The sequence below is a fragment of the Oncorhynchus masou genome, chromosome 14, assembly GCF_036934945.1.
Source record: "Oncorhynchus masou masou isolate Uvic2021 chromosome 14, UVic_Omas_1.1, whole genome shotgun sequence".
Classification (NCBI taxonomy): Eukaryota; Metazoa; Chordata; class Actinopteri; order Salmoniformes; family Salmonidae; genus Oncorhynchus; species Oncorhynchus masou.
In genome coordinates, this window is record NC_088225.1 from 9,976,311 (window position 1) to 9,993,429 (window position 17,119).

The following is a 17,119-nucleotide window of genomic DNA, read 5'->3' on the forward strand; positions in this document are numbered from 1 at the left end:
AGTGTGGAGAGATGGTGTAGTGAGTTTAGAGAGAATAGAGAGATGGTGTAGAGAGTGTAGAGAGATGGTGTAGAGAGTGTAGGAGTGTAGAGAGATGCTGTAGAGAGTGTATGAGTGTTGGGAGATGGTGGAGAGAGTGTCGAGACTGTAGAGAGATGGTGTAGAGAGTGTAGAGAGATGGTGTAGAGAGTGTATGAGTGTAGAGAGATGGCGTAGAGAGTGTAGAGAGATGGTGTAGAGAGTGTTTGGGTGTGGAGAGATGGTGTAGAGAGTGTAGAGAGATGGTGCAGAGAGATGGTGTAGAGAGTGTAGAGAGATGGTGCAGAGAGTGTAGAGAGATGGTGTAGAGAGTGTTTGGGTGTGGAGAGATGGTGTAGAGAGTGTGGAGAGATGGTGTAGAGAGTGTATGAGTGTAGAGAGATGCTGTAGAGAGTGTATGAGTGTGGAGAGATGGTGTAGAGAATGTAGAGAGTGTAGAGAGATGGTGTAGAGAGTGTAGAGAGTGTAGAGAGGTGGTGTAGAGTGTATGAGTGTAGAGAGATGGTGTAGAGAGTGTATGAGTGTATAGAGACACTGTAGAGAGTGTATGAGTGTAGAGAGATGGTGTAGAGAGTGTAGAGACTGTAGAGAGATCGTGTAGAGAGTGTATGAGTGTAGAGAGATGGTGTAGAGAGTGTAGAGAGATGGTGTAGAGAGTGTAGAGAGATGGTGTAGAGAGTGTAGAGAGTGTAGAGAGATGGTGTCGAGAGTGTAGAGAGTGTAGAGAGATGGTGTAGAGAGTGTACGAGTGTAGAGAGATGGCGTAGAGATTGTAGAGAGTGTAGAGAGATGGTGTAGAGAGTGTATGAGTGTAGAGAGATGGCGTAGAGAGTGTAGAGAGATGGTGTAGAGAGTGTTTGGGTGTGGAGAGATGGTGTAGAGAGTGTAGAGAGATGGTGCAGAGAGATGGTGTAGAGAGTGTAGAGAGATGGTGCAGAGAGTGTAGAGAGATGGTGTAGAGAGTGTTTGGGTGTGGAGAGATGGTGTAGAGAGTGTGGAGAGATGGTGTAGAGAGTGTATGAGTGTAGAGAGATGCTGTAGAGAGTGTATGAGTTTGGAGAGATGGTGTAGAGAATGTAGAGAGTGTAGAGAGATGGTGTAGAGAGTGTATGAGTGTAGAGAGATGGTGTAGAGAGTGTATGAGTGTGGAGAGATGGTGTAGAGAGTGTACAGAGTGTAGAGAGATGGTGTAGAGTGTATGAGTGTAGAGAGTGTATGAGTGTATAGAGATGCTGTAGAGAGTGTATGAGTGTAGAGAGATGGTGTAGAGAGTGTAGAGACTGTAGAGAGATCGTGTAGAGAGTGTATGAGTGTAGAGAGATGGTGTAGAGAGTGTAGAGAGATGGTGTAGAGAATGTAGAGAGATGGTGTAGAGAGTGTAGAGAGTGTAGAGAGATGGTGTAGAGAGTGTAGAGAGTGTAGAGAGATGGTGTAGAGAGTGTAGAGAGATGGTGTAGAGAGTGTAGAGAGATAGTGCAAAGAGTGTATGAGTGTAGAGAGTAGATGTAGAGAGTGTATAGAGTGTAGAGAGATGGTGTAGAGTGATGAGTGTGGAGAGATGGTGTGTAGAGAGTGTATGAGTTTGGAGAGATGGTGTAGAGAGTGTATGAGTGTGGAGAGATGGTGTAGAGAGTGTATGAGTGTGGAGAGATGGTGTAGAGAGTGTTTGAGTGTAGAGAGATGCTGTAGAGACTGTATAGAGTGTAGAGAGATGGTGTAGAGAGTGTATGAGTGTGGAGAGATGGTGTAGAGAGTGTATGAGTGTAGAGAGTGTCGGAGTGTAGAGAGATGCTGTAGAGAGTGTATGAGTGTGGGAAGATGGTGGAGAGAGTGTCGAGACTGTAGAAAGATGGTGTAGAGAGTGTTGAGAGATGGTGTAGAAAGTGTATGAGTGTAGAGATGGCGGAGAGAGTGTAGAGAGATGGTGCAGAGAGTGTAGAGAGATGGCGTAGAGAGTGTAGAGAGTGTAGAGAGATGGTGTAGAGAGTGTTTCGGTGTGGAGAGATGGCGTAGAGAGTGTAGAGAGTGTAGATAGATGGTGCAGAGAGATGGTGCAGAGAGTGTAGAGCGTGTAGAGAGATGGTGCAGAGAGTGTAGAGAGTGTAGAGAGATGGTGTAGAGAGTATAGAGAGTGTAGAGAGATGGTGTAGAGAGAATAGAGAGATGGTGTAGAGAGATGGTGTAGAGAGTGTATGAGTGTGGAGAGATGGTGTAGAGAGTGTAGAGAGATGGTGTAGAGAGTGTATGAGTGTAGAGAGTAGATGTAGAGAGTGTATAGAGTGTAGAGAGATGGTGTAGAGAGTGATGAGTGTGGAGAGATGGTGTAGAGAGTGTATGAGTGTGGAGAGATGGTGTAGAGAGTGTAGAGAGTGTAGAGAGATGTGTAGAGAGTGTAGAGAGTGTAGAGAGATGGTGTAGAGAGTGTAGAGAGATGGTGTAGAGAGTGTAGAGAGATGGTGCAAAGAGTGTATGAGTGTGGAGAGATGATGTAGAGAGTGTATGGAATGTAGAGAGATGGTGTAGAGAGTATATGAGTGTAGAGAAATGGTGTAGAGAGTGTATGAGTGTAGAGAGTAGATGTAGAGAGTGTATAGAGTGTAGAGAGATGGTGTAGAGAGTGATGAGTGTGGAGAGATGGTGTAGAGAGTGTTGAGAGATGGTGTAGAAAGTGTATGAGTGTAGAGAGATGGCGGAGAGAGTGTAGAGAGATGGTGCAGAGAGTGTAGAGAGATGGCGAAGAGAGTGTTTTAGAGTGTAGAGAGATGGTGTAGAGAGTGTATGAGTGTAGAAAATGGCATAGAGATTGTAGAGAGTGTAGAGAGATGGTGTAGAGAGTTTATGAGTGTAGAGAGATGGCGTAGAGAGTGCAGAGAGATGGTGTAGAGAGTGTTTCGGTGTGGAGAGATGGTGTAGAGAGTGTAGAGCATGGGTTTCAAACTCTGGCCCGTGGGCCAAATTTGGCCCGCGGGGTAATTATATTTGGCCCACGAGACAATACCAAATTACTACTACAGCTGGCCCGCCGGTATTATACAGCGCATTCACCACTAATACTACGAATCCCATAATGCTCTGCTGTTTTCGCACGCCAATCAGGACAGGACCCAGAAACGCTCTCTCCTCTGTGACAGTAGTCATAGCAACATAGACGCTACAACTGTCAGCGAGCTAACCCTTTCCAAAAATGGCGAAAAGAAAGGCAGAAAACAGGAGCTTTCTGGACAAGTGGGAGGCAGAATATCTGTTTACATATGTAAAAGACAAACTTGTTTGTCTTGTTTGTGGAGTCAACGTGGCTGTAAGTAAGGAGTACAACATTAGACGACACTATGAAACGAAACACCATGACAAATACAAGGACCTGGACATGACTCAACGGAGCCAGAAAGTAGAGGAGATGAAAAGAAGCTTGGTTTCACAACAGATTATGTTTAAAAAAGCCACATCACAAAGCGAGGCTGCTGTAAAGGCTAGTTATATAGTGGCAGCAGAGATCGCAAAATCAGCCCGGCCCTTTAATGAGGGAGAGTTCATGAAAAAGTGCATGATGAAGGTTTGTGACCTCGTATGCCCAGAGAAAAAACAAGCATTTTCAAATGTGAGCCTGAGCAGGAACACAGTAGCTGATCGCACATGTGATCTTGCCACCAATCTGTATGACCAGCTGATGGAAAAGGGAAAAGATTTTGTTGCGTTCTCCCTCGCTGTGGATGAGAGCTGCGACGCATCTGATACTGTTCAGCTGTCAGTCTTCATCCGTGGAGTGGACTCAAATCTCTGTGTTACGGAGGAGCTATTATGATTCAAATCAATGCATGGCACAACCACAGGAAAGGAAATCTTTGAGGAGGTTTCCAAATGTGTAACTGAAATAAAGCTGCCGTGGGATAAACTCGTTGGATTAACGACAGATGGTGCACCAGCGATGTGCGGTAAAAAGAGTGGACTGGTGGGCATGGTTCGGGAGAAGATGCGGGAAGAGAACTGTGCAGGTGAGCTAACTGTTTACCACTGCATCATACATCAGGAAGCACTGTGTGCCAAAGCCCTAAAGATGGAACATGTTATGACCACAGTAACACAGGTAGTTAACTTTATAAGAGCCAAAGGTCTAAATCACCGCCAGTTTAAATCTTTTCTGGAGGAGTGTGGTTCGGAATACGCAGACGTGCCGTATCACACAGAGGTGAGATGGCTAAGCAGAGGAAAAGTACTGAACAGATGTTTCGAGCTGCGTGAGGAAATATGTCAATTCCTGGGAAGGATACAGCAGAGCTCCGGGAGCAAAAGTTCCTGTGTGAGCTGGCCTTTCTCTGTGACATCTCGAGCCATCTCGATGCGCTGAACCTGCAGCTTCAGGGGTGGGGGCACATCATCACAGACATGTACGCTGCAGTGAGGGCCTTCAAAACTAAACTGTGCCTGTGGGAGAATCAGATGCTGCAAGGAAACCCTTGCCATTTCCCCTGCTGCCAATCCATAAAAGCGCAGATCTCTACCGCCGTGTTCCCATGCGCACAGTTTGCTGAAAAACTCAGTGTTCTCGCCGCTGAGTTTAGCCGGCGATTTGCCGACTTCGATGCCCAGAAATGCAAGTTTGAACTGCTTAGTAATCCCTTCGCAGTTGATGTGGAAAATGCACCAACCAACATCCAAATGGAGCTGATTGAACTCCAGTGCAACGACACGCTGAAGTCAAAGTATGATGCTGTGGGCGCCGCACAGTTTCCACGGTTCATCCCTGACACAATGCCTCAGCTCCGCACCCAAGCTGCTCAGATGCTCTCCATGTTCGGCAGCACTTATCTATGCGAGCAACTTTTCTCCTCGATGAAGATGACCAAAACAACTCACAGGAGACGTCTGACTGATCTTCGCTCGATACTGAGGATTTCTTCAGCTCAGAGCTTGAGCCCAGACATTGATGAACTAGCATCCAAGAAGAGATGCCAGGTATCTGGCTTGGGCACATCAGATTAGACCAGTGTGCAATTATTAACGTTTTCTTTATGCACTTTTTCTTGCTACAAGGCATGGGCTTGAATGGTTGATTGATTTATTATCATTTTATTTGTAAAATTATTAGCCAGTGGAAAAAGTTTATTTTGGTATTTAAATCAGAAGGCTGCAAATAGAAAAGAGGCATACAATTTTTATTTAAATTTTATTTATTTTATAAATGAATGCCATTGAGGTGTTTTTTCATTTGAAATTCGATTTTGCATGTCTCCACTATTAAATTATATATTGTACGGTAATAAGCGATGCTTGTTCCATATTCAATGTTAAAGCAAAACTTGTTTGGGTCCATATTAAAAGGTTAATTTGTTCAATGTTGGCCCGTGACTTTGTTCAGGTTTTACATTTTGGCCCACTGGGTATTTGAGTTTGACACCCCTGGTGAAGAGAGTGTAGATAGATGGTGCAGAGAGATGGTGTAGAGAGTGTAGAGCGTGTAGAGAGATGGTGTAGAGAGATGGTGTAGAGAGTATAGAGAGTGTAGAGAGATGGTGCAGAGAGTGTAGAGAGTGTAGATAGATGGTGCAGAGAGATGGTGTAGAGAGTGTAGAGCGTGTAGAGAGATGGTGCAGAGAGTGTAGAGAGTGTAGAGAGATGGTGTAGAGAGTATAGAGAGTGTAGAGAGATGGTGTAGAGAGTGTAGAGAGAATAGAGAGATGGTGTAGAGAGTGTAGAGAGATGGTGTAGAGAGTGTATGAGTGTGGAGAGATGGTGTAGAGAGTGTAGAGAGATGGTGTAGAGAGTGTATGAGTGTGGAGAGATGGTGTAGAGAGTGTATGAGTGTGGAGAGATGATGTAGTGAGTGTATGAGTGTGGAGAGATGGTGTAGTGAGTGTATGTGTGTGGAGAGATGGTGTAGAGAGTGTATGAGTGTGGAGAGATGATGTAGTGAGTGTATGTGTGTGGAGAGATGGTGTAGAGAGTGTATGAGTGTGGAGAGATGGTGTAGAGAGTGTATGAGTGTGGAGAGATGATGTAGTGAGTGTATGTGTGTGGAGAGATGGTGTAGAGAGTGTATGAGTGTGGAGAGATGGTGTAGAGAGTGTATGAGTGTGGAGAGATGATGTAGTGAGTGTATGAGTGTAGAGAGATGGTGTAGAGAGTGTATGAGTGTGGAGAGATGATGTAGTGAGTGTATGAGTGTGGAGAGATGGTGTAGTGATTGTATGTGTGTGGAGAGATGGTGTAGTGAGTGTATGTGTGTGGAGAGATGGTGTAGAGAGTGTATGAGTGTGGAGAGATGGTGTAGAGAGTGTATGAGTGTGGAGAAATGGTGTAGAGAGTGTATGAGTGTGGAGAGATGGTGTAGTGAGTGTATGTGTGTGGAGAGATAGTGTAGTGAGTGTATGAGTGTGGAGAGATGGTGTAGTGAGTGTATGTGTGTGGAGAGATGGTGTAGAGAGTGTATGAGTGTGGAGAGATGGTGTAGAGAGTGTATGAGTGTGGAGAGATGGTGTAGAGAGTGTATGAGTGTGGAGAGATGGTGTAGTGAGTGTATGTGTGTGGAGAGATGGTGTAGTGAGTGTATGTGTGTGGAGAGATGGTGTAGTGAGTGTATGAGTGTGGAGAGATGGTGGTGAGTGTATGAGTGTAGAGAGATGGTGTAGAGAGTGTATGAGTGTGGAGAGATGGTGTAGTGAGTGTATGAGTGTAGAGAGATGGTGTAGAGAGTGTATGAGTGTGGAGAGATGGTGTGTTTGTTTAGTTAAACTGACATTGTGTGTGAACAGTTCGAGTGCAGCTGCAGCAGTCGGCTGGCTGCTCCATTTACTCATCTGGTTCATATTCTTTTTCTTCACTGCTTTTTCTTGACTTTGTTTTTCAGCCTAATGGATCCAATTGGAACAACACTACAAGGCGAAGGCTCAATGAATCCAATCTTCATGGGTACCTTTTTCTCTCTCATGCTACTGCCATCGTTTTGACTAACAAACTAAGTATTATGACACACACTGTTTGCATGCATGACTGATCAAACCTCAGCGGGATAGAGTGAGTGTGAATGTCATAGTGGGACTGTCATAGTGACTGTCATAATGTGACTGTTCATCTCTAAGAGTCTAATTGGTTTACAACAGAAGTAGTCAGGGTGTGGATTCGTTTCTATGCCTGCCACGTGTGTGTGCGTGCGTGTGTGATTGTACCAGACGTGGGTAGCAAAATGTGTGAGTTGTTGACGGCTGTTACCTTCTCCATGAGCTGGCGGAGCTGCCGACTGCGTGGGTCTCGGTTACACATGTTCTGGGCCGGGGCCACCACTGTACAGATACACTTCCCATCTGCATCCTGAGCTGAACTGTAGATCTGCCAGCCCTCCTCTGGGCTAGGATAGAGAGCCTGCACGGAGACACAGAGAGAGAGGGGTGAGACAGTGATAGAGAGAGAGCAGGGGAGAGAGAGAGGGGGAGAGACGGAGGGGTAGAGAGAGGGAGGGGTAGAGAGAGGGGGTCGGATAAAAGCGACATAGAAAGAGGAGATGGAGTCGGGGAGAGAGGGAGGAGGAGAGAGGGAGGGGTCGGGAGGGAGAATGGAATAGAGACAGATGCCGTAAAGAAAGGTAAGAAGGAGAAAGAGAGGAGAGGATGTAGAGAGAGAACAAGATCATGGGGGGGGGGGGGAGAGCGGGGCTTACAAAGTAGAGAAAGGGAGGTAAGGATCAAAGGGCTGTATAAGAGGAGAGGATCTAATAAGTTTGGACACAGAGAGGGAATGGAACTGTATTGGGATCGATAGTGCTGCTCTTTACCAGAGCACCATTGAGGGGCTGAGAGGATGGATGTCTCTCTTAATAATCCAATCAGGAGAAGTAGTGTACACACACACACACACACACACACACACACACACACACACACACACACACACACACACACACACACACACACACACACACACACACACACACATTGACATACTGTACAGAAACACACACCCATATTGACATACTATACAGAAACACACACACACACATTTGTAAAAGACACGTACACACACGCAAACATGGTTTTAGTATAACACACACACATATGGACACAAACCCCTCACACAGAATACAAAGTCAATTGTAATGAGAGAGAGAAGAGCAATGCAATTAAGGACACAAGCCCATCGAAAGCAGAGAGAAAGACGATCAGATTAGAATGTCTTGGGGACAGACAAGAGGACTATGTGTTTGGAGTATAAAGTAGCAGCCACCCTGGGAGCCAATGTTCTCTCTCTCTTTCTCTCTCTCTCTCTCTCTTTCTCTCTTTCTCTGTGAATTTTAATGCATGCTGTCAAAGCTCACCACTAATGCACGTGGTAAACATTAAACAAGATACAGTACATTAACTCTAAATGATGACAGAAACATGATGGCAAACAGCAACAAGCAACATGACTTCTGATAAGTATTGTTACACATTCATTTTTCAAGGTGCTTTGGGTGTCAATGTTATTCAAATAGGCAGTCATATCTTCATGTCACAGTGGCCTGTCTAGCCAGTTACTGTGAGCAATATTCCTCTCTGTGCTCTTTATCATTCCACCTTTACATCGTCAAGTTGCACAGTTTCCTGCAGCTCAATCTCTCTATTCTCTAGTATGAGGCTAATCTCTCTCTCTTTCTCTCCGTCTCTCTCGCTCCCTCCGTCTCTCTCTCCCCTTCCCTCTCGCCGTCTCTCTCCCCCTCCCTCTCCCCTTTCCCTTCCCTTCTCTCTGTCGGCTGCCTAAATGAGAATTAGGGTGGAGTATGTGTGTGTCTGATCAGTCTGAGACACAGAGAGGAGAAGAGAGGGTTCTGGGGCATGACAGAGCGTGGCAGGTCTTAACTGGCTCCTCAATCTCAGAACCATTAATCTGATTCTCTTATTTATGCATGATCCTGTTTTATCTTCAAACACACTACTTACACTAGAAAAACACACTACTTACACTACATGAACAAAAGTATGTGGACACCTGCTCGCTGAACATCTCGTTCCATTCATATGGAGTAGGTCCCCCGTTTGCCACAATAACATCCTCCACTCTTCTGGGAAGGCTTTCCACTAGATGTTGTAACATTGCTGCGGGAACTTGCTTCCATTCAGCCACAAAATCAGTAGTGAGGTCGAGCACGGATGTTGGGCAATTTGGCCTGGTTCTCAGTCGCTGTTTCAGTTCCTCCCAAAGGTGTTTGATGGGGTTGAGGTCAGGGCTCTGTGCAAGGGAAGTCAAGTTCTTCCACACTGATCTTAACAAATAATTTCTGTATGGTGCTCGCTTTGAGCACAGCGGAATTGTCATGCTGAAACAGGAAAGAGCCTTCCCAAAATGTTGCCACAAAGTTGGAAGCACAGAATCGTCTAGATTATCATTTCCATTCACTGGAACTTAGGGGCCTAGGCCAAACCATGAAACAGCCACAGACCATTAAACCTCATCCACCAAACTTTACAGTTGGCACTATGTATTAGGGCAGGTAGCGTTCTCCTGGCATTTGCCAAACCCAGATTCGTCTGTCGGACTGCCAGATGGTGAAGTGTGATTCATCACTCCAGAGAACGTGTTTTTACACTGCTCCAGACTACAATGGTGGCAATTTTTAAACCACTCCAGCCGACGCTTGGTATTGCACATGGTGATCTTGGGCTTGTGTGCGGCTACTTGGCCATGGAAATTTCATGAAGCTCCCGAATGAACAGTTATTGTGCTGATGTTGCTTCCAGGGGCAGTTTGGAACTCAGGAGTGAGTGTTGAAACTGAGGACAGACGATTTTTACCAGCTTCAGCACTCGGCGGTCCCGTTCTGTGAGCTTGTGTGGCCTGCCACTTCGCAGCTGAGCCGTTGTTGCTCCTAGACGTTTCAACTTCCCAATAGCAGCACTTGACCGGGGCAGCGCTAGCAGAGCAGAATCTTGACGAACTGACTTGTTGGAAAGGTGGCATCCTATAAAGGTGCCACGTTGAAAGTCACTGAGCTCTTCAGTAAGGCCATTCCCCTGCCAATGTTTGAATATGGAGATTGCATGGCGGTGTGCTTGATTTCATACACCTGTCAGCAACGAGTGTGGCTGAAATAGCCGAATCCACTAATTTGAAGGGGTGTCCACATACTAACTACACCGGCCACTAGAGTGCATCTTCCATCATGCGCATGTTGATTTTGTCCATCTACGCCAGACGCGATCATCACACACAGGTTAAAATATCAAAATATTAAAACCAACATTGAAACAACTATATTCATATCCTTCCTGTTTGGCCCTGTCTGGGGGTGTCATCGGATGAGGCCACAGTGTCTCCTGACCCCTCCTGTCTGAGCCTCCAGTATTTATGCTGCAGTAGTTTATGTGTCGGGGGGCTAGGGTCAGTTTGTTATATCTGGAGTACTTCTCCTGTCCTATCCGGTGTCCTGTGTGAATTTAAGTATGCTCTCTCTAATTCTCTCTTTCTCTCTTTCCTTCTCTCTCTCGGAGGACCATGCCTCAGGACTACCTGACGTGATGACTCCTTGCTGTCCCCAGTCCACCTGGCCATGCTGCTGCTCCAGTTTCAACTGTTCTGCCTGTGATTATTATTATTTGACCATGCTGGTCATTTATGAACATTTGAACATCTTGGCCATGTTCTGTTATAATCTCCACCCGGCACAGCCAGAAGAGGACTGGCCACCCCACATAGCCTGGTTTCTCTCTAGGTTTCTTCCTAGGTTTTGGCCTTTCTAGGGAGTTTTTCCTAGCCACCATGCTTCTACACCTGCATTGCTTGCTGTTTGGGGTTTTAGGCTATGTTTCTGTACAGCACTTTGAGATATCAACTGATGTATGAAGGGCTTTATAAATACATTTGATTTGATATGGGGGCGTGTCAAACACACATGAAACATTCATGGACATTTAGATATCTTGCTGTTTCTAGCAAATTTCTCCTGGGAGATTGTTATTTCACCTGAATTGCAGTTGTTCCTTTTCTTTGCAGGATCTTTGCATGATTTTGACCCTCAGTCTTACAAAATCCCGTTTCTTTACTCCGACTATTAACACTAGAAAAGCTGGTCATCTAGCAATCCTGTTCTGAGCCAATGCATTCTAACAGTTTAATAAATACATTTCATTTATGCTATTGCAACAAAAATGATCCAAATTATGCTCTTGGAGTTTTTTTGTTAGTTATCTATGATTAATATCTCCTCGTTCATCATTCAAATACCCAGGTGGGGTTGGATACTCCTGAACACCAATGAGTAGAATGGAGAGGCTGGACATTAAGTGTCTCAATTAGAACCAACCATCTAGTTTAGCGCTTGGCTACACAGACATTACGCACGTTCCCGGCCTGAGTGGTGTGGCTGAAATGACTGAATAACATGTTTGCGTACATTTATTTTGCAAGGCTCGCGCACGCAATGTGGCCAATGTGGTTTGCATGTTACTGAGCCGTTCCTAATTTTCAGTATTCCTCTGCCTAAATGTCAGATCAATTATAGGGCTGGGAAATGCCCGGGAACTCACAAAACAATATTATCACGATACTTAGGCGCTGATACGATATATATTGTGATTGTATGTATTGCAATTTGATACTGTGATTTTATTGTGTTTCAATGTTCCGAACATATTGCTCACCATATGTCTTAGGGCAGAGGAACAAGAGGGAGCCATGAGAAAACGACTTGTGATCAGTCATGGAAATAAAAGTGCAGTAAACAAATTGATGATGGAGAAATACTGGAGTTTGGTGCAGGTACAGCCAATTAGTGGAAAAAATGATATTGCGATATTGTCAAAAGGCCACAATACAATATATTGTCTGAATTTAATATCCCGATATGTAACTGTATCCATTTCCCCCCAAATCACTAGCATTAACACTACAAAGCAATGTTTCCCTCACTAAAAATGTATTTAAAGTAGGCCAATACTAACAAGCAAATATCTCGATATGAAACTGTATCCGTTTTTTCCCCCGTCACTAGTTATTAACACTACAAAGCAATATGCAAAACATTATGCGCAGTAATATTACACACAGCACATGATGCAGCCTACCATACATGCTCCAGCTGTATATAATCAGCCTAATGATCATGAAAGGAATATGCAAAACATCTGGGGCAGCAACACATGTACAACACATGCTCCAACATTGCCCTCATATCCTCTTATCTTCACATCTTCACCCATACGGTGACTGTGTTCTCCAGCCAATTCACTGATGCTGAGAAGGTTCGTGCAGAGAGAGACATCACCTGTTCATTAATGTTTCATAACACTGACTTTTAAATGAAGAGCTTATTAAAATCAGACCCAATTTCATTACCATCCACCTATTACTTCTGGAAGTAATTTCCCTCATCTCCCCATAATGGCAGAGGAGTAGGTGGCTGCAGGGGGAGCAGAGGAGAGGAGGTGGAAACTGGGGGTAGAGGTGCTGCTGCGCTAATTTGTCTCGCAGCTCCAGGAGCGCAGATACTGTCGATATACGTGTATAAACACACACACACACACACACACACACACACACACACACACACACACACACACACACACACACACACACACACACACACACACACACACACACACACACACACACACACACACACACACACACACACACACACACACACAGGAGCTGCAGATCTATATCCATGTAAACATCAGCCCCCATAAGCAGCGGTAGTGGTGTGTAGGAGTCTGATCTAAGTGAATTGACATTTTGTTACACAACACCCACTCATTTATGTAAATATGATTGTTATTAAATTCCTTCTCCCGGGACGAGAACAGGCACATTTACAATGGTTCATCTAGCATCTGTACACACAGTACACACTCACACCATGCATGCATGCTCCCAGCCTCTCATTAGCATTTGAACAGCAATCTCCTGAGCATCAAGGGAACAGCTATAAGCTTCAAATGCCAAGCTTGAATAGTATCTGACTGACTGAGACAGACAGAGAGTTGAATGGAGAACTGTGTATGTCGTACAACATGTATGTTAACTTAGGCTTTAGGATAAAATACCTCTGAATATACTGAATGTTCAGCAAGGTTTGTAGAGGCAGCAAAGCAAGTCCTGACTATAATCCTATTCTGCTACAGTCGACACAGTCACAGACAGATCCAGACGGGTGTTTGAGGAGAGGAGAGAGGTGCTGCTGGTGTCCCAGAAATGGCTCCATTAGGAGCTGCAGATGACATAGAATATGTAAAGCGGCAGATTTGGGGATGTCACAGTCAATGCTGCCATGCAGTCAATGCTGCCATGCGAAAGCCCATTAAGGCGATGACAACGGTAATAAAAACAACGGGGGATTACAAATCAAATGGGGCTTTAGTTTGTCAAATGAAAATTACATTGCTCTTAAGACGTCTGACCTGCCCCCTCCACATGAATCATCACTAGGATCTCTCCTCTCTCCCCGGGCGTATCTATCAGACCTGGGTTCAAATAGTATTTGTTTTCTATTGAATACTTGAACGGTGCTTGATTAAGCTCGTCTGGCATAATGGAACCAATGGAGGAAATCCCAAAGTGCAAATCCCACCCATCTGGCACTCCAGACAGGCTCAATTAAATACTCTAAGTTTTTTAAAGGTAACCAATACTATTTGAACCCGGGTCTGCCACACCACCACAGCACACCATCTTCTCCCCACCAGCCATCCTGCCATGCTAGATTGACAGAGAGATACTTAGACAGAGAGTGAAGGAAGTAGAGAGAGACATGTGGTTAAAGAAAGGCTGACAGAGAAAATAGGAAAGGCTGACAGAGAAAATAGGAAAAGGGTCTAATTTCAGTGAGAGGGAAGCAATTTCCTCTAGCTGCTGAGCCGGTGGCTTGTCTCTGTCTCTATCTCTGTCTCTATCTCTGCACAGTCAGAAGAGTGAGTGACACATTCAGTACCATACCTGCTGGAGGCGGGGAAGAGGAGTGGAGAGATGAGGAAATGAGAGATGAGGAGAGGTGAAATGAGGAGAGGTGAGGTGAGGAGAGAACTGGTGAGATGAGGAGAGGTGAGATGAGGAGAGGTGAGATGAGGAGAGCTGAGATGAGGAGAGTTGAGATGAGGAGAGGAGAGGTGAGGTGAGATGAGGGGAGTTGAGATGAGGAGAGTTGAGATGAGGAGAGTTGAGATGAGGAGAGGAGAGGTGAGGTGAGATGAGGGGAGTTGAGATGAGGGGAGTTGAGATGAGGAGAGTTGAGATGAGGAGAGGAGAGGTGAGGAGAGGAGAGGAGAGGAGAGGAGAGGTGAGGAGAGGAGAGGTGAGGAGAGGTGAGGTGAGATGAGGGGAGTTGAGATGAGGAGAGTTGAGATGAGGAGAGGAGAGGTGAGGAGAGGTGAGGTGAGATGAGGGGAGTTGAGATGAGGAGAGTTGAGATGAGGAGAGGAGAGGTGAGGAGAGGTGAGGAGAGGAGAGGTGAGGAGAGGTGAGATGAGATGAGGGAAGAAGGCTGAATTCTATGTGGCCATCACTGAGCTCACTCATCATTGAACTATGGGTGGTTGTGTTTCTTTCTAACCTCTAAACATTGTCCTAAAGAGAAACAGTTAGCTGAGTTTAGATTGAGATTGAACGCTAGGAGCTGAGTGGATAAACAGATGAGTGATAAATGCTCAGACAAGTGATCATTGGTCAGGTGAATGACGAATCGGGAGATAGGTAATCAATGGCCAAATAAGTAACCAATGATCAATCTTTGATCACAAACTGACCAATGACCATAAAGACTGAGGAATTGAGAGCTCAACACACCTGTGGGTGATATCACAATGTCGCAGTGACCCAATCTCCTGCAGTACCACCACCCGGCCACTGGCATCTCTACCTCCTCAAACATCTACTCTATCTCAACAGCTATCCACCGCCTCACCCATCAGCTCACAGCCAGCCTCATTACAAGTAGAGCCCCAACTAACTAACTACCGTAGGGATTAACCAATTAGGTGTTCGCGGCTGGGCTACACTGCGGGCTCAAGCCTGCAGGATTGACTTCCTCCAGTGTTTCATTAGGCCAACCCTGGAGCGGAGCAGAGCAGAGCGGAGCGCTGTAAAGCTGGGATAAATTAGATTATAAATCTACAGCTCCCCACTTTATGAGCGTGACGGAAGTCTATTACAACTTTCATAAGCAGAGAGAGCGAGAGAGGGGGGAAGAAGAGAGAGATTGGGTCTGAGAGAAGGGCAAGAGGGGATAAGAAGGGGTCTGAGAGAGGAAGATGAAGAAGAGACACAGCGAGTCAGAGAGTGAGTTGAAGGACAGATGAAAGAGAGAATAGGGGTCTCCAAGCCTGGAGTACAGTATTTGAGGGAAAGTGAGCAGTGAGTGTGTCTCTCTGCAACGTGATGTAGTCTGCTTGGTGTTTCCGTCTTTAGCCGCTGCCTGCCCAGCGATGCCCACAGCCAGGCAGGAAACATCTGTCTCTATTTGCTGGGTTAAAAGATCACCTGAACCTCTCCCTCATTACCGGCCTGCCATGATGAGCTAGTGTGTGTACACGCACGCACGCACACACACACACACACACACACACACACACACACACACACACACACACACACACACACACACACACACACACACACACACACACACACACACACACACACACACACACACACACACACACACACACACACACACACACACACACACACACACACACACACACACACACACACACACACACTCAATCAAATGAGCAGTAGTCCCACAACCTCTGAATGCATGCAGGCCAGCTGCTGGCCTTAAATATAACTCAATGAAGAATCATACAATCACAGCAACACAGCAGCAGCAGGGCCCCTAATCTCCCCATGCAGTCCAGAGTAAAACTGATTACCACAATCAGCACAGCATGGCTACTGGTCAATAATATGACTCATAAACTCATCACTCTCTTCTCTCCCTCCTCCCCCCGGTCCCTCTTTAAAAGGTCCCTATTGCTTCTACTCTCTATACGTACAGTATGTGCCTCTTGTGCCGATCTTGCTCTTGTTCTTGCTCTTGCTCTTGCTCTTGCTCTTGCTCTTGCTCTTGCTCTTGCTCTTGCTCTTGCTCTTGCTCTTGTCACATACTGCTCTTCTCAGTGGAAGGGCCTGAAGTGCTATTAAGGCACGTGGCTTTGCTCCTGTCTATAAAATGGTGTCGGAGTGTAACTTGCCCTGCCCTTTCTTACCCTGACCAGCCTGGCACCAGGCCCTGGCACACCCATACAAAATTCCTAGTGAGGAACATGGGCCAACTTTACATCCTGTGTTAGTGAACTAACTCCTTATGAAATGAACACCCGCAACCATTGGTAAAGTAAGGACAGGAAGAGAATACAATGAATAAAAACAATGCTCTCTTCACAGAACAGCGCAAACTGGCTCTAACCAGAATAGAAAGAGGTGTGGGCAGCCCCAGTGCACAACTGAGCAAGAGGACAAGTACATTAGAGTGTCTAGTTTGAGAAATAGACGCCTCACAAGTCCTCAACTGGCAGCTTCAATAAATAGTACCCGCAAAACACCAGTCTTATCGTCAACAGTGAAGAGGCGACTCCGGGATGCTGGCGTTCTAGGCAGAGTTCCTCTGTTCAGTGTCTGTGTTCTTTTGCCCATCTTAATCTTTTATTTTTATTGCCAAGTTTGAGATATGGCTTTTTTTCCAAATCTACCTAGAAGGCCAGCATCCTGGAGTCGCCTCTTCACTGTTGATGCTGAGACTTGTGTTTTGCGGGTATTATTTAATGAAAATGACAGTTGAGTACGTGTGAGGGCTGTTTTACAGCCTGTGTTCGTAATGGCTGCTCAGTGAAATGACCTGTTCTGATTTGTCATAGATGCTTGCTAAAAAACTTGAATGAGCAAGCTTTCCTTCATGAACTGGCCTCTATAAAATGGTATAGACTCAGCTTGATCCCCTCTGCCGAAGACTCTTGGACCTTCTTTTTTGATATTTTCAGTGGTATTGTTAACAAACAAGCCCCCCATAAAGAAAATGAGAATGAAAAAGAGCACCTGGTTCAACCGTGATTTTGCAGAGTTACTCCACCTCAAGTATTGCATTTGGCGCAAGGCTCGGCACAACGCATACTCAGGCTGA

General features: G+C 45.6%; 1 protein-coding gene across 2 annotated transcripts in view; it reads right to left on the reverse strand.

Moving 5' to 3' along the window:
* The window catches only part of olfm2a (olfactomedin 2a), a 124,205-nt gene that overhangs the window by 32,062 nt on the left and 75,024 nt on the right, over positions 1-17,119 (reverse strand). For both annotated transcript variants that reach the window (XM_064986281.1, XM_064986280.1), the window contains exon 2: positions 7,246-7,395. In XM_064986281.1, coding sequence (XP_064842353.1) covers positions 7,246-7,395 — 150 coding nt within the window. The remainder of the gene's footprint in view (positions 1-7,245; positions 7,396-17,119) is intronic.